This window comes from Taudactylus pleione, unplaced genomic scaffold (genome assembly GCF_031769625.1).
Source record: "Taudactylus pleione unplaced genomic scaffold, aTauple2 ptg000845l, whole genome shotgun sequence".
Classification (NCBI taxonomy): domain Eukaryota; kingdom Metazoa; phylum Chordata; class Amphibia; order Anura; family Myobatrachidae; genus Taudactylus; species Taudactylus pleione.
The window spans coordinates 5,355,675-5,382,417 of record NW_028285247.1 but is presented as its reverse complement, the minus strand read 5'-3'; the positions used below and the strand labels follow the sequence as shown (position 1 = coordinate 5,382,417).

The 26,743-nt window shown below is 47.8% G+C and overlaps 2 protein-coding genes across 8 annotated transcripts in view; one reads left to right on the top strand and one right to left on the bottom strand.

Moving 5' to 3' along the window:
• LOC148474431 (uncharacterized) overlaps positions 1–2,220 on the bottom strand; it is a 36,660-nt gene extending 34,440 nt beyond the window's left edge. Inside the window, exon 1 of one of the 2 annotated variants that reach the window (XM_088458676.1) lies at positions 2,089–2,220. The gene's annotated coding sequence lies outside the window, so the exon portion shown is untranslated. The remainder of the gene's footprint in view (positions 1–2,088) is intronic. The other variant, XM_088458675.1, reaches the window with a different exon arrangement.
• A 188-nt stretch (positions 2,221–2,408) lies between these two features.
• LOC148474430 (uncharacterized) overlaps positions 2,409–26,743 on the top strand; it is a 42,178-nt gene continuing 17,843 nt past the window's right edge. For 3 of the 6 annotated variants that reach the window (XM_088458665.1, XM_088458667.1, XM_088458663.1), the window contains exons 1-6: positions 2,409–2,506; positions 6,204–6,265; positions 7,913–7,984; positions 10,151–10,277; positions 12,028–12,135; positions 25,803–25,898. In XM_088458665.1, coding sequence (XP_088314791.1) covers positions 6,230–6,265; positions 7,913–7,984; positions 10,151–10,277; positions 12,028–12,135; positions 25,803–25,898 — 439 coding nt within the window. In that variant the 5' untranslated portion in view covers positions 2,409–2,506; positions 6,204–6,229. Of the gene's footprint in view, positions 2,507–6,203; positions 6,266–7,912; positions 7,985–10,150; positions 10,278–12,027; positions 12,136–25,802; positions 25,908–26,743 lie in introns of all 6 variants that reach the window. The other 3 variants (XM_088458664.1, XM_088458662.1, XM_088458661.1) reach the window with 1 other exon arrangement.

The following is a 26,743-nucleotide window of genomic DNA, read 5'->3' as shown; positions in this document are numbered from 1 at the left end:
CTAGACGATCACATGATTTTCGACTCGACGTACGTTCAGTCTTGTTGAAATCGTGCATTTTTTCATCCGATGTGCGCTCCCGTGGGTCCTTCAATCGTATCTTATGATCATATGTGCAGCACATATGTACCATCGTATCGTGTTCAGAACGTGGCATTTTTTTTTTTTTTACATTCGATCCATCGTGTGGTAATTCAAGTCATTTCAATGACTGTTTGTCCCTATTCCCATAATGAGCGCGTGAGGCACAGGATCGATCTTACGACAGAAAAAAAGAAATGGTGACGACAGGACTGCAGGGTAATCTGATGTGAATCGGATCGGATGCTGATCGCATAGGTGTATGGGCTATAAGTCTGGCCAGTGCAACTAATGTATTAATTATTCAAAACTTTTCTACACATGGACAAGTAGGAAATAAAAGTGGGCGAAGTTAGCACAGCATGTAGCCAATCAGAACATCAGGATGTTAGCAGCACAGGGTATATCCCTCTAGCATCATTGTCACATTTGTTTTTAAAAGTCAATAGCTGTTTTTTAAATGTTTGATGTTGTAATGTTTTAATTTTTTTCTGAGATTGCGGGTTATGTGTGGTCCTTTTGATGGTTAAAGGGTGGTCCACGAGGCCCCTTAAGTGTACCAGGTTACCATTCACTAGGCTAGCGTTCCAGCATCTAACCGTTAACATCCTTCATTGCATATACTTGACTTTATAGAGACATATTGGTACAAGCTAGTTATCTGAATTTCTGCAAAACACTGACGACATGTGATATTGGCAGAATGGAGAGGATAATCCAGCGTCAGGTCCTACTTACAAAGACAGAGTCAGATAAGGCCCTCAGCAGTGGAAGGAAATAAAATGTTATAAATTTTTATATGACTGTGTTTTATTAATGTGTCACTTACATTAAATTGACCTAAACTTCAATCCTTTTATAGTGTGCTCCTATTCCTGATATTCACCATCTTTACTCACAATAGATTCTTTAGTTTATTAATTGGAGTACTGTGTTTCCTTGTTTATATTATTAAATACATTTAGTCTCTATACTGTATAAAAATCAGTCATCTGTTGTCATCTTACATGATCTTATCCTAATACATCATACATCACTAACCCCCATCCTGGTACATCATACATCAATAGGGGAGCGCTGTGTGTCAACCCCAAATTTTTTGATATTTATATATGAACATGAGACACATTTGTAACTTTTAACAGGTTGTACAGGGATCCCCTTATTAGGAACAGCACTTTTCTAGCTGGTAGAATTATTTGTGTTTCTTATGGGGCTGATATTTTGTTTTCTTATTCATACCTACAGAGAATTCCCTACAACAGTCGCTCCACATGTTCCTCAAATAGATAAAGTAAAAGTGGAATGGGTAAGTGACAATCAGTATAACGAAAGGAAAGGTGTTAAATAAATACAATAATACTCTCAGGTACTACTACTCCCATGTCTATGGTAAGTATTGTGAAGGACATGTTTGTCTCAAGGGAAGGAGAAACAGATGTAGGAAGTACAGTAGTAAGTCTGTAAGTGTAATTACACTGGGAGATGGCAGCATAACTGTACTCAGCAGATTCTTAAAGAAACTTACATTTGATGTAATTGATAATGCCAGATTAAGCATTATTTAGGTAAGCATATTAAGACTTGTAATCGTGTTTACCTAGCCTAAGGAATACATGCAACAGGTTGGAAGGGTTTTGACTTAATTTGCATCTACAACAGATTAGATAAGTAGGACACCAAATACCAAGAAGACAATGAGCAATGGAAATATAAAACCCCCATGCATGGTAAATAGATGTATAGCCTGCAAAAGTAGACATACAGTGGGATAGCCATTACACCTGCTTAATGCAAGTCACTTCCACTGTGTCAGGAACAGTGTACTAAAGATGTATTTGCAGTGCACCATGACGAAGTGATATCACTTACACCCATAATCATTAAAAAAAAACTATCTATCCCACTAAGTTACACAGGAGTTAACATTTCCTACAAACTGGCTAAGCCCTCCACCCTCTTACCATCTTTTTGCCACAGAGCAGGACACTCAGTGCAATCACTTACTTACATCCTCCTCTCTGGCTGACCAGAAGCACCTGCACATTCGCAGGAATCGCAGCATACAGGTACTAGGCTTGGAAAACCAGTGGTTTGCTACCCAGAATCCCATGGGAAGGCTGCACTCACGTAGCCTCATATCTGTCACTGCGCATGTGTACAGACCTCACTCCGCCGTTCATGACGCTATGAGAGGAAACAGGCTGCATATCGTACACCCTTTCAATCTAATAAAGTTGTTTAGTTTTGAAGGAGCTAATGGAATGCCGGGATTTGTAGTTCCCAGACTGTCTGGTTATTGTTCCACTGTAGTCCATCCCCAGACATCCAAAGGCTTACAGGGTGCACTGTCCTGCCCATCACAGTCGGGGTCCCACAACTGCTTGTAGGAGGGATGGGCACTGCCCCCTGTACTGAAAAGAGGGTGAGTAAGGTGTGCTGTCCTTATCATTCGGCCTGGAGACCCTGGGCATCCTGCCCCTTAGAGGTGCTGCCCACCATGTATGAGCCGGGGTGTCCTTGGCCAGCACTGCTGGGGTGATGCTCCCTGTAGAGGTATACTAGCTGTTTTCTTCCTTCACCCCCTCCCTGCCACATACAGTATAAACAACATGCATATAGTACTGTTATTGTGATGTTTTTATGTAAGAGTGTAAGCTCTGTAGACAACTTTGGGTATTTGTGGATAAGAATTTATTGTTTTGTTATTGATTTAAGTTCTTCAACATATCTAGTCTATGTTAATTTTTTAACATTTTCTAAAAAAAAAATGTTTCTTATATTTTGTTATAATAATTTTGTTTATATTTTAATAGATTATGATTAGTATTAATTTAGTATCATTTTAATACATGATTAGTATGTACATTTATGATTCTTTTTTTTACTGATGATACTCAGCCCATGCGCACCTTTCTGGTTTTTTATCTTAGTATCAATTATTGTTGTCTAGTTCTGGGAATAGGAATAAATCTGTGAATGAAATGAATTTAGAAATGAATAAAATAAGCGTCTGAAGACTTGTCCAGGGTGCAGAAGCTGTTCTAAATCTTGTCTCATCTTGTAACTTTAGGTGTGTCGCTTTACACCAAATTTCTAAATAACTGTTTAATTTACTATTATGATTTCACAAATAATGAAGTAACTTTATATTCTCAAAGACACTTTTTCTGTTACACTTTATTTGATTATTCTATTTAGAGCATTTTAAGAAATGTGGGGCCTGTGTGCAGTGTCTTCTGTGGCTCCTTCAATGTGCCTCCCTCCACCCCAGGTTACTTGGCTACAGGCAGTGCAATCTTTCCATCGGAATGTAGTCAGTTGATCAACACAAACTGTATGGGACAATGCCGAAGTTATTATGCCGAGACAGTTGTAATGTTAGTTAAAGCATTTTAACTGTGTCGGCAGTATAACTTTACATATGATGCTTTATTATTATGCTTAAAGTTATACTGCTGACACAGTTTAGCTAACATTACAACCATGTTGACAGTGTCCCGTCCACATATAGAGTGTATAGCGGGGCCCTGCCTGATACTGGTGCAGGGTGTGTGTAGCGGGGCCCTGCCTGATGCTTGTGCAGTGAGTGTATAGCGGGGCCCTGCCTGATGCTTGTGCAAGGTGTGTATAGCGGGGCCCCGCCTGATACTGGTGCAGGGTGTGTAGCGGGGCCCTGCCTGATGCTTGTGCAGTGAGTGTATAGCGGGGCCCTGCCTGATGCTTGTGCAAGGTGTGTATAGCGGGGCCCCGCCTGATGCTTGTGCAAGGTGTGTATAGCGGGGCCCCGCCTGATGCTTGTGCAGGGTGTGTATAGCGGGGCCCCGCCTGATGCTTGTGCAGGGTGTGTATAGCGGGGCCCCGCCTGATGCTTGTGCAGGGAGTGTATAGCGGGGCCCCGCCTGATGCTTGTGCAGGGAGTGTATAGCGGGGCCCCGCCTGATGCTTGTGCAGGGTGTGTATAGCGGGGTCCTGACTGATGCTTGTGCAGGGTGTGTATAGCGGGGTCCTGACTGATGCTTGTGCAGGGTGTGTATAGCGGGGCCCCGCCTGATGCTTGTGCAGGGAGTGTATAGCGGGGCCCCGCCTGATGCTTGTGCAGGGAGTGTATAGCGGGGCCCCGCCTGATGCTTGTGCAGGGTGTGTATAGCGGGGTCCTGACTGATGCTTGTGCAGGGTGTGTATAGCGGGGTCCTGACTGATGCTTGTGCAGGGTGTGTATAGCGGGGCCCGCCTGATGCTTGTGCAGGGAGTGTATAGCGGGGCCCCGCCTGATGCTTGTGCAGGGTGTGTATAGCGGGGTCCTGACTGATGCTTGTGCAGGGTGTGTATAGCGGGGCCCCGCCTGATGCTTGTGCAGGGAGTGTATAGCGGGGCCCCGCCTGATGCTTGTGCAGGGTGTGTATAGCGGGGTCCTGACTGATGCTTGTGCAGGGTGTGTATAGCGGGGTCCTGACTGATGCTTGTGCAGGGAGTGTATAGCGGGGCCCTGCCTGATGCTTGTGCAGGGTGTGTATAGCGGGGTCCTGACTGATGCTTGTGCAGGGTGTGTATAGCGGGGCCCTGCCTGACGCTTGTGCAGGGTGTGTATAGCGGGGCCCTGCCTGAGGCTTGTGCAGGGTGTGTATAGCGGGGCCCTGCCTGAGGCTTGTGCAGGGTGTGTATAGCGGGGCCCTGCCTGACGCTTGTGCAGGGGTGTATAGCGGGGCCCCGCCTGATGCATGAGCCCGTGTGCACCGCACAGACTGCACCCATTAGAGATACAGAGCTGTATTCCTAAGTGCATGTGGTTGTGTAACTAGCGTTTTTACTTGTGTTCAGTAGCATTGATGGTCACTCCACTGACTTCAAAGTAGAACTGCAACACAAACTTAATGCAGGCCTGGCCAAACTGTGGCTCTCCAGCTGTTGTGAAACTACACATCCCAGCATGCCCTGCCACAATTTTAGCATTCTCTGATAGCAAAACTGTGACAGGGTATGCTGGGACTTGTAGTTTCACAGTAGCTGGAGAACCACAGGTTGGCCAGGCCTGCATAATGAAACCGAATGGAAGTAAAATGGCAATTGGATGTACTAATATTGAAAACAATAGTTTTTGTTGCCAGACCTGTTTTATATGCATTGTATGAGTGTTAAAAACCAATAGTAAACACATGTAATTTCCCCCCAATGGGAATGAAGCCTTATAGTATACACGGTTAGAAATCAAGTCAAAATCAATTGTTGAAAAACAAAAGGGGCCTATCCATTAGGCGACCCGAAAAACTGAACGACTAGCGTTCCGTCCTTCAGGTTGCCTAGGTGCGGTGCCCGCACTGAATGGCGTTCACTGAACGTCATTCAGTGCAGGAGACCGACCTTCTATCTGCGAACATGTGAAACCTGACGATCGTCGTCAGGTTGATGAGCATGTTCCACAGATAGTCGGCAAGGATACAGCGTGCACGCGCATCGCTTGTCCTTGCCAGCTATCCATTAGACGACTTTCTGAACCATCGTTTTGGTGGGATCGTTCAAAAGTCGTCTAATGGATAGGCCCCTTAATGGTGGATACACACTACACGATATGCTCCGTGAGCGATATCGTGTAGTGTTGTCCCCGGCAGGCTGTGCTCAATGTCGTTCATGACATTGAGCACAGCCGCTGAACGATATCATTAACGATATCGTTCAGCGCCGACTCTCTCCCCCATTCCCTGACATACAGCAACCTGACGAGATCGTCAGGTTGGCCTGCATGTCAGCCCGATGAACGATGATGACGACGACCCGCGGGAACGCGCGTCGTCATCGTTCATCTTTTTGGTGTTAAAAATGGACGATAAAGTGGACGACTGAACGATAACGATATCGTTATCGTTCAGTCGTCCACTTTATCGCCCAGTGTGTACGCACCATAAGAATAAAAATCTAATCTAATATTGGCAAAGTTTTCTAGAATCAGCTTACAGAGTTATCAGTTACTCTTTTTGTCTACCAAGCCCCATTATTTATAGAGTGGTAAATGATACATGTGAGGATGTGTTGCTGTAGTATGTTTTTCCACATTGATTTACTGTTTGAGGGATAAAAGTAATTTGTTTTTGTCCTTTTTCATCTTTTTTTATTGCTTTCACTAGACTGCAGAATTTGAGACAAGAGCACAATGGCTCCAACACTGGACAGTAGAGAAATAAACAAGGTATCACTCCTCAAATGTATTTGTTATTTAATGCAGTTTGTGTATAGCTACAGTACTTCTGTGATACTTTGTGGGCTACTGGCTGACACAATCATTGTAGATGTAAAAGCAGTTAGTGGGAAAAGGAAGATGTAAGGCTGCATCAGCTGTGTACACTCTATAACGATGGATCGGTCAGCAGACTGATCCGCCGTTTCAGAGGCCGATTGGTAAGCTAAATACACTTACCAATCGGCCATTTGATATGTCTGGCCTGACATCACAACTAGGTGGGCATTTAAATGCCCGCCCAGTTGAGATGTCAGTGTCGGCGGTCCCTACAGTAAGTGTACAGGCGGTCGGTGGGTCACCCGTACACACATGGAAATGTAATGTCGTTCGCAGACATATCGGGTGTACACACTTGCCGATGCACTCATTATATATTGTTCGTCTATCAAGTTTGTGCCCAGCATTATAATGCCCACTTCAGGTTGACTACTTTTGTTTGTCATTAGACATGTTTTTAAATGCAAGACAATCTGCTCTCTGGCCTAGTGGCTTAGCTGTAACTGGGTTTTACCATGGTCGAAAAGGGTATCCTATTATTGTATATGAGCCAATTACATCATATTCACATCCAATAATGTGACTGCCTCTTTGTTTAGATCTTTAACTACTGGTGTACCTACCTGCCAGTTACAATGTATAAAAATACAATTTGTCTGGATGTATCCATTGATTTTAATGTTTCCCTCATACGCTGAGACCCATTGTCCAGCATAACCACAATGTGTATAAACTCAGTATTTAGTGACTTTAGAGATCTGGTCAGTTTCTAGTAATTGGGTTGCACTATAATTTATTTAAAAGTAACTATGAGGAAAAATTCAAGAAGTGTAATTATATGCAATATATTTCGGTTTTTCATTTGCAGTGAGCTACAAATATTAATATGCACCCTTAAAAACATGTAAGACTGTATAATGCAATGGTCGGAACAGGCACATAATGATCTATTCATCCTATTTTTAATGCCGTTTTCATGCTTTGGTTAGCATCTGAAGAGCAAATTACAGTGCATAGGTGGGAGGAAGTCATTCATGGGGCCAAATTTTACCATCTAAGAAGAAAATGTATATGTGAAGAATAAGCAAGAATTATAATCTACATTAGGTCTACAGTAAAAAGGTAGACAATGGACGTTAGACACGTCGACAGGGTCTGAAGGTCGACACACTAAAGGTTGACACAGACATGCTTGACACATGTTTCTTTGTATTTTTTAGGGTTAGGCACTAGAAGGGACGGTTAGGGTCAGGCACCTACCCTGACGGTTAAGGTTAGGCACCAGGAGGGAGGGTTAGGGTTAGGCACCAAGGGGAGGGTTGGGGTTAGGGTGAAGATTAGGGCTAGAAAAATAAACAAAACATGTGTCGACAATGTTTGTGTCGACAATTTGTGAGTCGACCTAATGACCTTCTGTCCCTGTCATCCTTACCAGTCGACCTTTAGTGTGTCGACCTTCAGGCCCTGTTGACCTATTGTCTGTCTAGCTTCCATTGTCTACCCAAACATTGTCTACCTTTTTATTGTAGACCTAATAAACCACACCCATTTTTATCTAATGTTAATGTCAAAACATTTTTATGATCTAAATTATTGTAGACTCAAGGGCTGGTGAATTTGGCTTCGGATTCTAGTAAGAAGAGCACCTCTGCTTTGGCTCCTGGCTCAGTGGTTAGTAAGCATGCTGCATCCTATTTCCAATAATACTTTATATATGTATCAAAAAAATGCATATTTGTACATTGTGTGTGTGTGTGTGTGTGTGTGTGTGTGTGTGTGTGTGTGTGTGTGTGTATCTATATACATATATATATATATATATATATATATATATATATATATATATATACACAAATTACTTCACAATAAAGTTGAGTTTTTCACAAATAAAAGGTACTGTGCAGTTAAAAAAATCCATATAACAGACTTCTGGAATCCCCTGAAGCAATCAGCTTTAAATTACATTTTCAGGGGTCAACTCAATTAGCAACGAAGGCTGTGAAGTTCTAGAAAAATAGTTAGCACCTCGCAGCCAACAATAACTTTGCGTATTGTTTCTTGCACCCCATACAGGTGAGCAGGATAATGGGCCTGATTCAGCAAGGAACGCAGTTGCTGATACGCATGCAATTTGTCAACTAATTTGCACTGCGTATGCATCGCAGTGCGCGAGCCAGACGCTGCGGTCAGAACTTTGTACGCAGACTTCTGACAGAGTGATTGACAGGAAGTGCCATTTGTGGGTGGTGAGGGGGGTGGGTGGCCTGTGCGAACGCAGACACACCAGTGCATTTCAACGGCGTTGCATGGGCGTGCATAAATTACCCACTGTGATACCAGACGCCTCCAGAGGTTTTATAGCGTGCGCAGAAGTTAGCAATTTCTGAGTGAGATCTGGGCTTCCTTAACTGTGCATATGGGTCTGATGTTACTTGATTTTACCGATTGTTTTGCTATGTTGCCCTAGTATACGGATGTGAGTAAGGGGAAGTGTCAGGCTGTGTACGCAATGTGAATGCACACATTTAAATAACACCGCTGATATTACCAACTGTGGTGTGTGCGTATAAGCAGAATAGCGTATAAGCAGAATAGCGATCCATAGTGAATCAGGCCCAATGTGCGATGTTGGGGTACAGTGCTTTCTATGTGTTGCCATAGACTAAGGGCCTGATTCAGACCCGCTCACAAGCGGGTTGATGGTGCCCTAGTGCACATGCGCACGACGGAGGGAGCTCCGTCGTGCGCATGCGTGGGACCCGAATAGCGACGGACAAGCCGTCGCTATGGGTCTCGCACCAAAGGGGGAGTGCTGTCGATGGTGAGTGACAGCACGCCCCCTTTTTTGGGCGTGCCGGGGGCGTTGATGCCCAGACGGAGGCGTTTTCATGGGAACACCTACCGTCTGGGGCCGGCCCCACTGACATCACTAGTGATGTCAGTGGGAGTGCTTTTGGCTCTGATAGAGCCAAAAGCACTCCTGGGCTTGCGGCAGCGAGACCCTACCGGAGGGTCTCGTTGCAAGCCCGATGGTCGCGATGGTCTTGACCATCGTAACCATCTTTTTGGCCGCTCGCATAAGCTGTGGGTGGACACCCAAAGCTATGCGAGCGGCCAGGAGGCCGCTCCAATTTTAGGCAGGAGGGCCCTGATTCAGAGCGAGCGCTCTTGTCAGAGCGTCCGGCTCTGAATCATGCCCTAAGTTCCTTGTTTCTGCCTAAAGCTGGGTACATACTAAACAATGTGTGTACCCAGCGATGCGACAGATGACTGCACGGGCGATGGGCCGACATATCAGGCGGCCGGAACACATTGGACGACCCAGTGCCCGATCTGTCGGAACCAGCTGCATCCCACTGCATGGGTTCCTCAGTCGCATTGTCAGATTGAGCTGCATGTTGGGCCGACCTGACGATGTGACTGATGACGAAACGGGAGCGCGCATAACCCGACATAGTGGGTACACATTAGCCAATTTTGACGCTATGTTGTCCCGGATTAGTTGGATCGGGCGAAATATCATCTAATTTGTAGCCACCTTTAGACACTGAGAGGCCCAGATTACTCTAAAACATATTTACGTTGATATATTTGTTTTTGTTTTTTGTCAGAGGTGGGAAAGGTACCCAAACTAGTATGTTGCTGAGGGCCCCATGGGGTCTTAATTCCCAATCTTATTTCTAGAGCTAAAATATGCAGAACAAAAGAGGTACCTGTGTGACAATAACCTACAGTAAGCTGAAGCCAAAGTAACAATAGTTAAATCAGGCACAAGGTTTATTTTATAACAGCAATGTTATTCGGTGTTATCCAGAATTGTTGTACTTGTCATTTCAGACCTCTGTGAGCTTTAATGAAGTTGCTGTGTACTTTTCTGAAGAAGAATGGAACCTCTTAGAGTCGTGGCAGAAGGAGCTGTACAGCAATGTTATGAAGGACATTCATGCGGCATTACTGTCTTTAGGTAGTCGTGAAATCTGACTCTATATGAAACGTTCATACACATTTCAATGCTCTTGTCACTTACAGCAGAGATAGCAACTTTGTGTTCGGAACCAGTACACTGCAGCCAGTGAGTTCACATGGAATTAGTGCTGGCAGCCATTTTGTAGGCTTAAGCATAATCAGTGATGACTAATCTCCATGTAATTGATGGGGCTGCATTCTCGCGAAAATTGGTTAAGCTAACCGAATGCCTGTCCCCACAGTGTGTATGCTACATGTGTTCTTTACTAACCTAGCGGCGTTAGAGCCTAATAATCTGTAAATGTTTATCATGTACCATGATCTAGACAGATCAATGCCAATATCTGATTGTATAGGTTGAGTCTCCCATATCCAGAATGCTTGGGACCAGGGGTATTTTGTATATCGGAATATTCCATATTTTGGAATATTTGCATATCATAATGAAATATCTTGGGAATGGGACCCAAATCTAAACACAGAATGCATTTATGTATTATATACACCTTATACACACAACATGAAGGTAATTTTATACATATTTTCAACAATTTTGTGGCTCAAACAAAGTTTGTGTACATACATGAAATTCATTTATGTTTCATATCCACCTTATACACAGAGCCTGAAGTAATTTTATACAATAATTTTAATAATTTTGTGTTTAAACAAAGTTCGTGTACATTGAACCATCAAAAATCAAAGGTTTCACTATCTCAGTCATGCTAAAAAAATTCTGTGTTTTGGAATGTTCCATATTTCGGAATATTTGGATATGGGAGACTCAACCTGTACTAACCTAGCGTAGAGGAATTCTTCATTCTACATACACAATAGTTACTTTTTTTCTGTATAATTGCATAAAAGTTTGTTAAAAATTATTCAAAATGTCTTAGTCACGACCAGGGGCGCCGAGAAGTGGGGAAGTGGGCAATACTTACCTGGGCCGGCTGGGGCCCGTGTCAGTAGCACATTGTGTAGGTAGAGAGAGGAGATTGCTGCAGCTCAGTGGCAGCAGTTTCTCTCCCCAGCCCAACACTTAGCTGCGTAGTGTTCTCGCTAGGCTGTTTTAACAGATTGCCGCGCCCTGCCCGATCTTAACGGGGCAAAATGCGCCCTGTTCTATTACTGGCCCCCGCTAAAATGGCCTCCCCACCCGAGGGCTGCAGTGTCCCGCAGGTGGGAAAAGTTGCAGTGACCGATCACTGCCGGGTGAATAGATGCAAATCTATTCACAGTGAGGGGAGAGCTTGGAGGTTGCCCAGGAAACCCCCAAGTATGACGAATTTGGGGCATGTCACAAAGACACGCTCCTCCCGGTCGGCCACGCCCAGCCCTCAGTCTTGCGGGATCTCTACAGCTACAGGGATGTTGCTGGTCTTACTGGGGGTGGGCACTGATTGCCCCCTCTCTGAATGAGACAAATCCACTTCAATGCAACATCACCTCTAATGGCCAGATTATAGTGACTACTTGATTGGGTTGGGTATGGGATACTGGCGGTCGGGATGCCGGCGGTTAGAATACCGACATCGGCATCCCAACAGTCAGAATCCCGACTGCCAAAAGTAAGTAGCCTAACCCCTAACCCTAATCCACCTTCTCCACAGCCTAACCCTGGCAATATTTTACTGCAATGTACAGTAATAACTACAGATGAGGGACAATCTAATTTAACCACTCTTTGTTGGGATCCAAAGAACATTATTTTTATGTAAAATAATTTGAAGGTCTATTTTTCTTCACAGGTTACACAATTCTCCATCCCAACGTGCTGTGTAGGATTAGACGAGACCGTGAGCCCTATATCAGCAGCCAGGAGGAAGATGAAAAAGGCAACGGTTTTCCTTCTACGAGTAAGAATTGTGCCTTGAAGTGTAGAGTTACCAAGTGACTTTCTGCTGCAGTGAAATGGTTGCTTCTGTACACTTGCCTAAAAGTGGTAGCTATAGCTGTATCTAACTGCTTGTCATCAATGTTGGGACTGGTTCCCAAAGAACCTTATGCAGTTATGTAAGGGTCAGCTCCTTACTACTTGCAAAGTCCCAAACTGCTGCTTAGTTATTAATATAACTGTTCACACAGCAGGAAAGTTACAGCTTTGGATGGCTCTTTTCTCTTACTGCTTTGGATGGCTAGCACTTCACATCGTGTTATAAATGTAACACTCTCAGACCCGTATTCAATTTGAGGCGAAAAGCTGTTTTTGCGTATATTTTTGGCGGAAACTTTTCGCCGATGACGTAATTTCGCCAGGTGGAAAAGTATCGCCGTATTCAACTTGAAAGACTTTCCGCCTAGGCGGAAAGTCAGTGCAATGTAACAGTCGGAAAAAAGTGCAGAATTGGGGTTTTTGGGGTGCAACATTGCGGGAACCCCCGTGCAGCCTTCAGACAGTCCCCCAATGGTAAACTGTGTCAAACAAGTTTTAAAAAACAGTTAAGAACACCCCAAAAAAGTCACTTTGAATTTGGGGGCAAAAAAAAAACTGTTGGGGGACAAAGTTAAAAACTACTTGACTCTGGGGGGGTCTCCAAGTATGCCCCAAGTGTTTTTTTCATTGCAGGGGCTTGCGGCAGGCTGATTTTTCACGATTTTTTAAACGTAACTTTAGCAACTTTAAAATATGCTGGCCCCCATTTTCAAGTACCCCAAATTTGCTGGGATAAGTTATTTTCTGCAAAAAATAACTTCAGAATACTATTCTGCACCACCGCTATTTAGCAGCTATTGAGCCCATTTAAAAACGCCAAATACCTTCAGCAAGCCAAAATGGGGGGTATCATAGGGAACCCCCATGTCAGAGCATCTTTTGGGGGGTGTCAGGCTGATTTCCCCAAATCTGACAGTACTTTCCGCTTCTTTAAGTTTCGCCGGGTCCCGTTTTTGCATACTTTCAAATTGGGTGCGCGCGATACTTTTCCGCCTACAAAACGCGTGTTGTAGGCGAAAAGTATCGCGGGTCCGCTCAAATTGAATACGGCTCATAGAGGTAAATTTACTAAGATTTGAGTTTGGTCGAGATGACAATCTCAGGTGAGTTTAGGCATGTTTTTCATCTCGCAAATTTACTATAGACAAACTCTAGTGAGTTTGGGAGATATTTCTATATTCTCACTCGTAAAACTCGGGTGAGATTGCAAACTCGAAACAACTCACCATTGGGCAAACTCGGAAGTACTTTTCATGTAAGAAATACAACTCGCAAATTTACCAAGAATCGAGATTACAATCTCGTGTGAGATTGGAGCAAACTCGAAGAGAAATTGAAGTTTCAAACACTCCACCTCCAGAGCTGTGAGTTTGGCAGAAACATATACACAGGTCAGTGTGATTTATGTATGTTTCTGCATGTGTACTTAATTGAAAGTGTTTATATAAAAATTAAAATGATGTAGGGTCCCCCCCCCTCCCCAAAAGACATAGCCAGCCCCGGACTGCTCGGCCAGTCCTGGTTCCATAAATTACGGGGAACAAAACGAGTAGGGTTCCACCGTAATTTAGGGACCAGCACCTGGCTGCAGGACCAGTCCTGGTTTTAAATATAGGGAGAAAAAAATTGGCTTACTGGTCCCCCTATATTTGAAACCAGCACCGGATCCAAACCGACCGTGGTGTAATGCCACAGCCTGGAGACCCTATCACCGAGCCTCCATGGCCAAAGCATTTGCATCGCAAGCCGGTCAGCCCAAGCCGGGGATCTCAGGGGAAAGGTGGGGACCCCCCAAAAATGGGTCCCTCCTCTTCCGAAACCCTAGGCTTGGGCTGAAGCCCGGGGCTCTTCCCCGCACCCCTGGGCCGTGGGTACGGTGGTAATAATGTTTAAAATAGTTTTAATGTGGAACTACAGGTGCCAGCATACCTGCCCTTTGGCACTTGTGGAACTACAAGTGCCAGCAGGCAACGGCACCCATACCCCCACTGTAAATTAAATAGTTAAAAAAAGACAGTACAAACATACTGTCTAAAGTAAAACTTTATTAAACACCTACCTAACACACACATACAAACCTCTACCAGCTGGTCTGTCCCCTTGTCCCATGTAGATTCCAATGTGTGTACCTGAAAAAAAGATCTGATACTCGCCTCCATCCTCGCGATGCGCTCCGTAGCATCCAGGGTTCTGGCCACTTTCTTCCATTGCTCTATGGTCCAGTCATGACGCTAACGTGCCCATTGTATGCCCTTTAGCAATGGACAGGGGTCAGCATGGGCACTCTAACCAATCCGCAGATTTGCAGCCCCATATGTAGCAAGCTGCGATGCACTGTGTATTCTGATACCTTTCCATCATAGCCAGCATTAACGTTTTCTGCAATTTGGTCTACAGTAGCTCTTCTTTGGAATAGGACCAGGCGGCCTAGCCACTCCCCACTCGTATCAATGAGCCTTGGGTGCCCCTTTCTGTATAAAATCAACAGATTATTATTACATCCTCTGAAGCATAATATGGACAATATTGCACTGCATGAAATATTTATTACTATTAGAATGGTGAGAAAAAGACAATTACTAAGGGAAGACAGACCATTATAACCCTTAAAAGTGTAGGTATTTCCTTTAGAGCAGGTGCATCCAAACTTTTGTTTTTTGAAGTGCCGTATTAACCACTTGGTCGCATGTCCATGTCAGCCAACTGTGCTTCAGCTGACAAGGTGCGGCCGCACCGCCTGCTGTACTTTTGAAGAGGAAATCCATTGTACACATGTGCAGAACGGATCTCCTCTGACTCCCCGGACTCTCCTGCGGGCACGACCATTTCTGACCGGTTTTGCCAGAAAAAAAATCATCAGTTAAGTGGTTAAAGAAATGACTCGTCGATTCGCTGGTAAATATATACTCACAGTTAGCCTCCCAGCAATTAAGTAAGGGTTTGCTGAGTAAATATTGCACATGCGCACTGGGCCATCATCGACCCGCTTGCGAGTGCTCGTGAGCGGGTCTGAATTGCCCTCTGTTTTCTCCTCAGATACTGTCCCTCAGATAATGTCTGTGGTCAGTATTATCCTCTGGTTGTGGAATCTCTCATCAGATTCTGTGACTGGTCCCTATTCTCCTAGATTATGGCCCCGGCATCACTCTGTCATCCTAAAATTATGCTTCCTGCTCCCATCCTCCAGGATTCCTCCTGATATACAGTCCCCAGTGTCTGTCCTCTCTCAGATTACAGCCCCAATGCCTACAATAACTACCCAAATCTCTGTCCTCCTCATGGCACAGTCACCATTCTCTTCACAAGCAGCTTCTGGTACTTGTCTGCCCTGTGTCTGACTCTTTGGCTGGGTGGGAGGTCCAGGGCTGCGTTGGGCAAAGGCCTCGGGGCAGGATACCTGCACATTCTGCGGCTTCCGCTCGGTGTTGCCTCAGCTTTGCCTGACTCTCGCAGAAGTGTAAGGGTGTAGCGGCATATGGAAGACCCCAAACTGCTATGCGATCATAGGGCTGCATTAGAGCAGGTGGCGGACCACGTTTGCTTTCGAAAAATTACAAAGAAAGTCAAGGGTGTTAGAGAGTATGGTTTGCTACACCATCAAAAGGCATTAAGAAACTTGTTTTCGATTCTGTTATGACTTTGTGTCTGCCAGACTTGCTGCCAGAGTTTCCTCCAGTTTCCACGAGTCCACGGCTTGCAAAACAATAGCTTCAAGCACAACTTAACACTGGTCAAAGTAAGTAAGCAAGCCACAGTTTCAAATGTGAAGAGAAGACCTCAAGCTGCAGGTTTGGCAGTAAGGAAGCCATTGCTAAGATGGTAAAATAAGAAAAAGAGGCTTGCATGAGCCATGAACCGATAAATCAAAATTTGAACTCGCACAGGGTTTTTGTATGCCATCGAGTAGGCAATAAGGTGGTTCCTCAGTACCAACTGTCAAACATGGAGGAGGAAGCGTGCCGGTTTTAGGCTTCTTGCTGAATCCTGAGTCGGTGACTTGCATAGAGTGTCTATCAGTCACCCTGAGCCAAAAGGGCTACCACAGCATTTTACGCCCTGCAATATCCTATTATCTATGTCTCGTTGGTCAGGAGTTCTTCCTACAGCAAGATAATGACCCAAAACATACCTCCATATTCAAGGAAAAAGAACAAGATGGTAGATGGTAGGCTTCTTATCATGCCATGGCTAGCACAGTCTTTGGACTTAAACATTGAGCTGGTTTGGGATGAACTGGACAGAAAGGTGGATGCAAGGAAACTTACAAGTGCAGCACATTTGTGGGAACTTCTGCAATAGTGTTAGAAAAAATTTCAAGAATAATATTTACTTTCCTTTGTAGAAAGAATGCTACGTGTGTTCAGAGGCTATGGGGCTGATTCTGAGTCGCTCGCAGCAGTGTCTATTGGCGGTCTTCCATCTGCGACTTTATGCAAATACCGCTACAAGCTAGTTTCCTTGTGTACATCTGTGCGGCCTAATATGCAGGAACTGAGACGCCCACTTATAGTGTCTGTGCACTCTGTAATACTGATTGGTGCATCCTTAGATGCCACCATCTGTCGTACCATCAAAACTTGCGCCAGCCCTATGCCAAGTGCAGTTTCTCATATGCTTGCAGCTATGCGTCTATATTTAACATTACATTGACATGTCCGCGACACTCCCATAACACGGCCACTGAAAGGACCATTTTTTCTTACACTACTAGCTCATACCAGTCATCGCCCAGGAACACCCAGCACGTTTCTGCCACATTTCTGATGCCGTCAGTAGTAAATCCACATATGATACTGTGAGCCTGATTCAGAAGTGGACACTATTGCGACTACGACTTTTGCGGAGTTGCAGCAGCGGTAATCGGCAAATGCTAGTTTCAGTCTTCTCCTTGTGACTAGTGTGCACCAGACAGCCACTTTCAGTGCCCGGGCACAGTGCATCTATGCTGGTTCTGAACACTCCACTTATCTTTGTGTTCACCCCCTTTTTCTTTTTATGAAATTATTCCACCACAATTCCACAAATACATTGCTAACTTTTATTATATAACCTGTACACTTTACAGGGTTACTTAATATTTGCATTTTATCACACTTTTTATGTTTGTGTGTATATATATATATATATATATATATAATGTATGTATGTGTATATATAAAATATACGTTATTATTAAGTGGTGGTCTTAGATGAGCAGTGATAAGATGGTATAGGTATGTTGTACTGTGGCACAGCCTTTACCTGTAAATTGGTATGTTATCTCTAGACTCCATGCTATCGTAACCTATCAGGAATCGGTGCTTGTATTTCCCTTCATATTAATCCTAGTTGTGACAGTTTCCTGATTGTTCAGTACAAAAGTGATCATTTCTACTTCAGGGTCCATAGGGTATCCACAGGATACCTTGGGGTATAGGTGTGACGTCAGTCGCAGGGCACCAAAGAGTTAAGCTTTCAGCCTCCCAGGATGCACTAGGTCCCCCTCCTATACCCCGCCCCCGGGCCAAGGCACCTCAGTTTAGTTTGGTGCCCGGCCGGAGTCGGGTGCACCTGTTGGAGTGGGGGCTAGAAGAGCCCCTGAAGCTTATTCTTCATGCAGCTGTGGCTGCACATCTGGATGAACAGCATGGACAGTCAGTCCTGACGTCCATGCTGTCTTCCCTACACCCCGCCGGTACCAGAACGCCGGTACTGATCCGGGGATGCTGGTGGGCGTCTGGGGTCACAGCTAGCGGTGACCCCAGATGCTCCGGACCATGGCCGGATTCAAGGGGGACAGAGGTAAGCAGCGGGGTCCCGCGGTGGGTCCCCGCTGATCACATGGTCCTAAGTCCCCAGGCAGGGGGCTCCCTGGGGACTGGCTGCAGCGTGGAGCCAGGCGACCAACCTGCGCTTCCACTACCCCCTGGGACAGCGGACCGCAGCAGAGCGGTAGCGCTGCGGCGTCCCAGGGGTTAAATGCATGCCAGGGGAGCGCGCCTTCCCTGTCTCACAGCCGGCGCCTCCCCCGCTGCACACAGCCCTCTCTGCATGCTGCCGACTGGTCCTGTGGCAGCGCTCCTCCCCCAGGCCAGCCTCCTCTCTGCTCCTCGGCGGCCATCTTCTCCAGAACGCATGGTGAACGCTGCTGGAAGCGCTGGACGGAAGCATCGTGGTCTGGGTCCCCCCGCATACCTCTCCTCCGCTGTGGTCAGGTCTGTGTATGCAGCGCTGTGTCCTACCAGGCCCTGTGTCTGTGTAGTTGAGTGATCAGCGCTGTTAGTGCAGGAATTGTTATTTTTCTGCATTGTATGTGACTGTGCTAGCGCTGCTGCCTGTAATCTTTTCTTCTCTAAACTGTCAGCTTTATTACTGTCCCTGTTCTTTCTGCTAAAGCCCTTGCGGTGCGGTGCTGCAGGGTGGTCTCTCGCCTATTTAATACTTAATTGGTGAGAGAGGTCACATACGTGGTGCCATCATGTCTGAAAGTGATTTTCCCCTCCGGCTACAGTGTACCACGTGCAAAGTACCGTTAGCGGAGGGGGAGGGTAGCGCGGAGGGCCTTTGCCGGCAGTGTTTGTCCATGGCGCGGCCTATTACGGTTACAGCACCGGTACAGGAGCCGCCCTGGGCTTGTTTCGCTCAGGCGTTAACAGCTTTAGTGGGCCAGTTAGCTCCGCAGCCCGCGTTTACTCCGATGGGTTTGTCCCAGTAGTCTGTGGTGTCGTCACCCATGCAGGGGTTCCCACGACAATTGGTGGTACCCCACAGTCTCCCTATTTCCCCGCTCCCGGGTTCTCAGGAGCCAGCGTGGGTTAACTCCCTGACGAGTTCTGTACAGCACTTGTCGGATGTGTTGCAAGGGGAGTCTGTGATGCGGTCTCATAAAAGGCCGGTGGCGTCTCTGTCCGCTCCTTATGAGGATGACGAAGGGACGTCTGATGATGGGGAGATTCTAGATCCTTACGATCAGGAACCTCTCCATACTAAGGACGCTGATGCTAAGTCCAAAGTATATATTCCTGGACTTATTCGGGCGGTCCGCACAGCCTTGGTGATTGAGGACGAAGTTCCCCCAGCGGCTAAATCTAAGTATGCCTTTTTCAAAGATGTGAAGGGCGATGCCACAGTCTTTCCTCTTTCGGGTCAGTTGGTGGACCATTTAGAGGAGGCGTGGAAACAACCTGGCAAAAGATACCAGCCGCAGAGACGCCTGGCGGTGGCTTATCCGTTCGCGGATAATTATTTTGCGAAGTGGGAATCCCCTCCACAGGTGGATTCTCACGTGACCCGTCTTGTCCGTAGTGCCACATTGCCGATGCCATCCATGTCCTCCCTTAAGGATGCTACGGACCGCAAGGTAGAAATCTGCCTGAAGTCCGCTTATTCCCTTGCAGGGGGGGCAGCACGGCCGGCTATGGCCATTTGCTGGGTTGCCAGAGCGATGGAGCGCTGGGCGGATTCATTAGAGGCTTCTTTTGAATCCGACTGTCCGGCCGATCAGGCGGAGTTGATTGGCAATCTCCGTGATTCGGCCACCTACATCAACGAGGCGGCTCTAGACATTAGTACTCTGGTGTCTAGAATTTCTTCAGCAGCGGTAGCTGCTCGTCGCACCTTGTGGCTGCGATCCTGGAAGGCGGACGCAGATTCCAAGAAAGGTCTGGAAGCGTTGCCGTTTACCGGAGAAGTTCTCTTCGGTCCGGATCTGGATAAGATTGTGGCCACGCTGGCGGCAGCCAAATCTGCCTGTCTCCCGTCGGCCGCTGCTCCTTCTGGTTCGGGACCATCGTCCTTTCGGTCATCTAGGGCCCAGGGCAGGCCCAAACCACAGTCGTTTCCTCGACAGGCTGGCCCTAAGAAATCGGTCAAGCCCCGGAAGCAGGCATGGAGTACCAGACGTCCGGCCCCCAAGCCAGATGGCAAGCCTGCGGCCTGACGGTCCGGGCCTCCCTTTGGGGGATCCCAGGGTGGGAGGCCGCCTGCTACAGTTCGCCCAGTGTTGGTCGACCACTACGACAGACACTTGGGTTCTGGAGGTGGTTTCCCACGGATACGCCCTCTCCTTCCGGCACAGACCCCCGGCTCGCTTCTTCACCACGGGTCTCCCATCAGACCGGAACAAGGCTACGGAGCTGCGGAAGGTATTGCACACTATGCTCCAGGCTGGAGTTATAGTGGCGGTTCCATTCTCCCAGAGGGGCCAGGGTTTCTATTCAAATCTATTTTTGGTACAGAAACCCAATGGGTCATATCGTCCGATTCTCAACCTCAAAGCACTCAACAAGTCTTTGCGGGTCCCGAAGTTTCGGATGGAGACCCTACGGTCCATCATTCTGGCGCTGGAACCTGGGGACTACTTGGTGTCATTGGACATACAGGACGCTTACCTGCATGTCCCTATTCTTTGGCGCCATCAACAGTTCCTCAGGTTTGCAATCAGCAGCGACCACTTCCAGTTTCGGGCGTTACCTTTTGGCCTGGCAACAGCACCACGTGTTTTCACCAAGGTGATGGCGGTCATGGCGGCTTCTCTGCGGCTGCAGGGAGTCCGCATGTTGCCGTATTTGGACGACCTGTTATTGGTGGCAGGATCTCCAGAGCTCCTGTTACGCCACTTGGACCTGACCATTGCACTGCTGCAACGGCACGGCTGGCTAATCAACTGGCAGAAGTCCACTCTAATCCCGTCTCGGAGGATTCTGCATCTTGGAGCCTTATTGGACTCGGGACAGCAAAGGATCTTCGTGACGGAGGACAAGATCTCTGCTTTACAGTCAAGGGTGCGCAGTTGTCTGCACAGCCGCCGGGTGTCCTTACACTCGGCGATGAGGTTACTGGGCTCCATGGTGTCGGTGTTCGACATGGTGGAATACGCCCAGTTTCACTCCAGACCTCTGCAGCACCTGATCCTGTCCAAGTGGAACGGGCTGACTCAGTCTCTGAAGTCCCAGACGATTGTGCTCACCCAGGAGGTTCGCCTGTCCCTTACGTGGTGGTTACAGACGACCCACCTCAACAAGGGACGTCCGTTCTGGGTTCCAAATTGGGTCCTGTTGACAACGGACGCCAGTCTTCGGGGCTGGGGAGCAGTTTCGGGTCCACACTTGTTCCAGGGCAGGTGGACGCCGACAGAAGCGGAGCTTCCAATAAATATCTTGGAACTCCGTGCGGTCTTCAATGCTCTCCAGCAGGCACAGCGGTTTCTCCAGGGTCGCCCGGTGCAGGTCCAGTCGGACAACGCTACCACCGTGGCCTACATAAACAGGCAAGGAGGAACTCGCAGTCGGGCGGCTCTCGTAGAGGTCTCTCGGATCCTGGTTTGGGCGGAGCGCAATCTTCCGGCCATATCAGCGGTCTTCATCCCGGGAGTGCTCAATTGGGAGGCGGACTTTCTAAGTCGCCAGGACGTTCATCCGGGGGAATGGTCCCTGCACCCGGACGTTTTTCAACTACTGGTGGACAGGTGGGGTCTTCCAGAAATCGACCTCATGGCGTCCCGGCACAACAACAAGTTGCCGGTGTACGGGTCTCGCACAAGAGACGAAGGGGCGTCTCTGGTGGATGCTCTGTCCGTCCGGTGGACGTTCCGGTTCGCATACCTGTTCCCTCCGGTCTCCCTTCTTCCACGGGTAATCCGGAAATTCAAACAGGAAGGAGGGACGCTCCTGTTGATAGCTCCCGCGTGGCCCAGACGGCACTGGTTCTCAGACCTTCAGGGTCTGTCCGTGGACATTCCTCTGCGGTTGCCGCTACGACCGGACCTTCTGTCTCAGGGTCCTTGCCTTCACCCGGACCTGACTCGGCTGTCTTTGACGGCGTGGCTGTTGAGACGGCCATGCTGAGGTCCCGGGGGTTTTCCAGCTCTGTGGTGCGTACCATGTTACGAGCTCGGAAACCGTCTTCCGCGAGGATATACCATCGCGTGTGGCATACGTTCTTCCAGTGGTGTCGACCGAGAGGTTATGCACCGCGGGAGTTTCGTCTGTCTCGGATTCTCGCCTTCCTGCAAGCGGGACTAGATCATGGGCTTCGCCTTGCTTCTTTGAAGGTACAGGTTTCGGCCCTATCTGTCTGGTTTCACCGTAGGATTGCTACAATCCCGGATGTGCGCACCTTTATGCAGGGTGTTCTCCGCATTCAGCCGCCCTTTGTTCCACCTGTGGCGCCTTGGGATTTGGCTGTGGTCCTGAGGGCTCTCCAAGGACCGCCGTTTGAACCACTGGGCTCAGTGGATCTTAAATGGCTAACAGCTAAGACTGTTTTCCTTCTGGCCATTGCTTCGGCCAGACGTGTTTCTGAGTTAGGGGCTCTTTCTTGTAGACCCCCTTTCTTGGTTTTTTATGGGAACAGGGCAGTGCTCCGCACTCGGCCCGAGTTTCTTCCCAAAGTTATTTCCCAGTTTCATATTAACGAGGAAATAGTTGTTCCGGCCTTTAACTCACCGGGTCTTTCCGTGGGTGAGGCCTCTTTGGATGTTGTGCGGGCCTTAAGGACTTATGTTGACCGCACTTCTTCGTTTAGGAAGTCGGACGCTTTGTTTGTCCTCTTTGGCTTCCGTAAAAAGGGTTGGCCTGCTTCAAAGCAAACTTTGGCAGCCTGGATCCGTATGGCTATTTCTGAAGCTTATCTTCATGAAGGCCTACCGGTCCCTCCTTCTCTGAAGGCTCATTCCACTAGGTCTGTGGGTCCTTCGTGGGCAGCTCGACGTGGTGCCTCGGCAGTTCAGATCTGCAAGGCTGCTACGTGGTCTTCTGTCCATACCTTCGTGAGGTATTACAGGTTTGACACCTTCGCCTCTCAGGATGCTTCCTTCGGGCGGCGGATTCTCCTTTCTGCACAGGAGCGTCCCCACCCTTAAAGGATACTGCTTTGGGACATCCCCAAGGTATCCTGTGGATACCCTATGGACCCTGAAGTAGAAAATATGAGATATGGTAAGAACTTACCCTTGTTATCTCTATTTCTACGAAGTCCATAGGGTTCCACAGGACTCCCGCCCTGTCGCACCTGTGCTGCAGATGGGCTTTGCTCTGGTCACCGGTTTTCCGTCTCCCTCTGGTGAGAATGTGATTCTTGTATGTGTCCAGATCTTTGTTCTCTCTCTTCCTTCTCCTCCTCCGGCCTATGGCTTGGTAACTAACTGAGGTGCCTTGGCCCGGGGGCGGGGTATAGGAGGGGGACCTAGTGCATCCTGGGAGGCTGAAAGCTTAACTCTTTGGTGCCCTGCGACTGACGTCACACCTATACCCCAAGGTATCCTGTGGAACCCTTTGGACTTCGTAGAAATAGAGATAACAAGGGTAAGTTCTTACCATATCTCATATTTTTCCGCTGTAAGCTAGCCCCATAACCTCTCAGTGCTGGCCCTAATCTGTAAAAAGTGACCATGGGGGAATTCATTCCTTTCCCCATGCCAGCCTTCACCTGTAAAATCTACAGCATGAGAACGGGTAGCTCCATGTACAGTCACAACTGGTTTGAAATTGAATGGTTTAGTGTTTATGCCAAGGCTGCTTTTGAGTTCCACTTAGGCCCTGGTGATTGTTAATGGTAAAGCATTGGTAACTCGTACTATAAGGGAGGAGTGTAGATAGCCTTTTTGAGTCTGGGGGGTATACGTTCGGGAAGCCGGCGGACACAATGCCGACCGCCGGGTTCCCGATTTCTTAATCCCGGCGAGGATTTTACCGATGCCGGGAGGCCGGCGCCCGGCTTCCCGATTGAAGGGATGCCTGGCGTGGACAGCCGTGGGGGGGGAGGGTTAGGTTTAAGGCTCCAGGGGAGGATGTAGGGTTAGACACCCCCCCGGGAGGTTAGGGTCAGGCTAGGGGAATGGGGGGTTAAGGTATACAATCGGGTAGCCGGCTGCCTTGATACCGGCAGCCGGCTTCCCGACTGTCATATCCCAGCAAGGGATGAATCGCCGGGCGTCTAGAAGTAGACGCCTGACATTTCCCCGACGCCGGGAGACTGGCGCCCGGCATCCCGAGCGAAGGGATGCCGGCCGCCACGAGCGGACAGCCGCCGGGGGGGGGGGGAGGGTTAGGTGTAGGGCACCCGGCGGGGACTTAGGGCTAGGCACCCCCCCCCCCCCCGGGGGACTTCGGTTTAGGCAGTGGGGGGGTTAGGGTTAGGCACTTAGAGGGGGGATTAGGGTTAGGCACTTGGTGCGGGAGGTTAGGGTTAGTCACCCCTAAGGAGGGTTAGGTTAGAGAATACTTACCTTTCCACGATCGGGATTTCCAGCGCTGTCGGGCTTCCGCTGCCGGGAACTCTGTTGTTGCCGGCAAGGCGCTGCCGGGAATCGAACCGGCGGTAGTTCATACCGATTCCAGGGTTAGGCACCCCCGGGGTGAGGTTAGGGTTAGGCGGCGGGGTAGGGGGGACTAGGTTTAGGCACTTAGAGAGGGGATTAGGGTTAGGCACAGGAGGGGAGGTTAGGGTTAGGCACCCTAAAGGAGGGTTAGGGGGTAGAATTAGGTTAGTTTATACTTTCCTTTAGGACGATCGGGATTTCCTCCTCTGTCGGGCTGCCGCTGCCGGGATTTGAACCAACGGCCATAAATCATACCGAACCTGTCTGGGGAGGTAGAAGTAGGAGAAACGTGCCCTCTAAAGGCCTGATTCAGATACGGACGCAAAGCCGATTACGCATGCAATTGGGCGATTGCTTGCCATCGTGCATGTGCATAAGCCGCACTGTGCAGCGATCGCAATGCGATCACGGACGCACATAGGAATCATGTGACAGGTTTTCAGCGTTTGGGGGTGGTGATGGGGTGTGGTTTAAACATTAGCATATTTTCGCAGCTGCATTGCGATTGCATTCGCGTCCATCTCTGATTCGGGCCCTAAGTGCAATGTTCCGTTGAACACTTTGCAGGAGCAATTTAACTGTTTATAGTCAAATGCTTTGGTTTCCAGCCATTGTACAGGGACCATTGGCCTAATTCAGCGCTGTACGCGATGGTTTATATACATCTTCGATTGTTGGGAGATCTGTGCATGCGCAGGATCGGCATTGTGCGTTTGCAGATCTTTCTGCCACTACGGTCGCAGTGCCCTAAGCCGCAGTATGAGAGAATTACTGTGGTTGTTTGGGGGTGGTGAATGGGCGGTGCCAGCCAGCTTTTGTGAAAATGTTCTGGGAGTGGCGAGGCCAGTGTCTGCGTCCTCTGATGCAGATTTACTGGCCTCGGCTACAAAGCTGTGACGGGAATTCTGAGTAGCCTTACATCAGATACAGCACTCAGGGGGGCGTCTTTTGTCCTAAGAAGCCTCCAGCAGCATTAGCATATTTTAGCATTGACGCAGCATGCAAAGACGCGTCAGCGATGCTAATAGCGTACAAGTCTAAATCAGGCCCCAAGTCTGTCATGTTGTCTCATATTGCTCTGCAGGAGGTGTTTCCATGTTAGGAGAGTGGTTCTTCTCTTACACACCAGGCAGAGAGTGAAGGACAGGTTACTGACGTGCTTTGCCAAAATGCACTGTGTGGAATAATGGATTCTTATGCAGAGGAAGGATCAGTGATATTAGCAATAGTTTAGCATTATATATAGCTGATTACTTTTATATAAACATTTTGATAACTTTGTGCCTTTGCAGGTTCTTCAGCTCTTAGCCCAGACATCATACTGAGAATAAAGCATGATGAAGACTTGTGCAGTAATGAAGAGAATTCTGCAGACAGTTCCCAGAGAAGTGAGTTGTGTATGTTACCACTGTTTGCTATTAATTTACTATGCTAAGCTCTCATATGCCAAACCAGTGAATGTGAACTGGAAGCCCTGGAAAAGCTGGGATATATAGGACCTCTTTCAGAGTCGGTCGTTACGGTCGTAGGGGAAAGGGGCCAGATATGCAAATGAAGCGATCACAAGTTGCGGTCCTAAGATGAGATCGTTAGCTGAGCGACCGAGGGTAAGAAGCGGTCGTAAGACTAAATCACGCTCCCTTCTCGATCACAACACACATCTCCTGGGATATAAGGATTAATCGCGACCATCGGGAACCATCGGAGCTGGTCGTAGAGCTTAAGGTTGACCATACCCTCTCTTAAGCACTACGATCAAGTCATTGTACAAACTTCCCATGTCACATGTGCCATGACACTACTTTGTTAATTATGCACTCCCTTTTAAACGCCGTTCGCATAATTAGGCACGCCTGCGTTCGGATCTCCACTCCCCCGTTTTCAAGCACCTTCCCCTGTTACCACCCACAAAAGCCTCAATCTGTCACTCAAACTAACGACCTGGCTGTGTTCAAGGAGAGAGAAATTTCTGATTGTAACAGCTAGTTTGCGCACGCGCATTGCGAATTTTACGCATGCGCAGTTCAGCGAACATTGGCTGCGTACGACCGTGCGGCCGCAACGACCGATTCTGAATGAGGTCCATAGTGTGGTGAAAGGAACGTGGTCACTTTTAAATGACCTCCAAAAGCTCAAGATTTTCTCTAAGAGAGCCGGGCTTTAGCTTTCATGGCGGCCTGTGGCATCCACTATACTTTGAACTATATCATTTTATTTCATCATTTAATTGGTA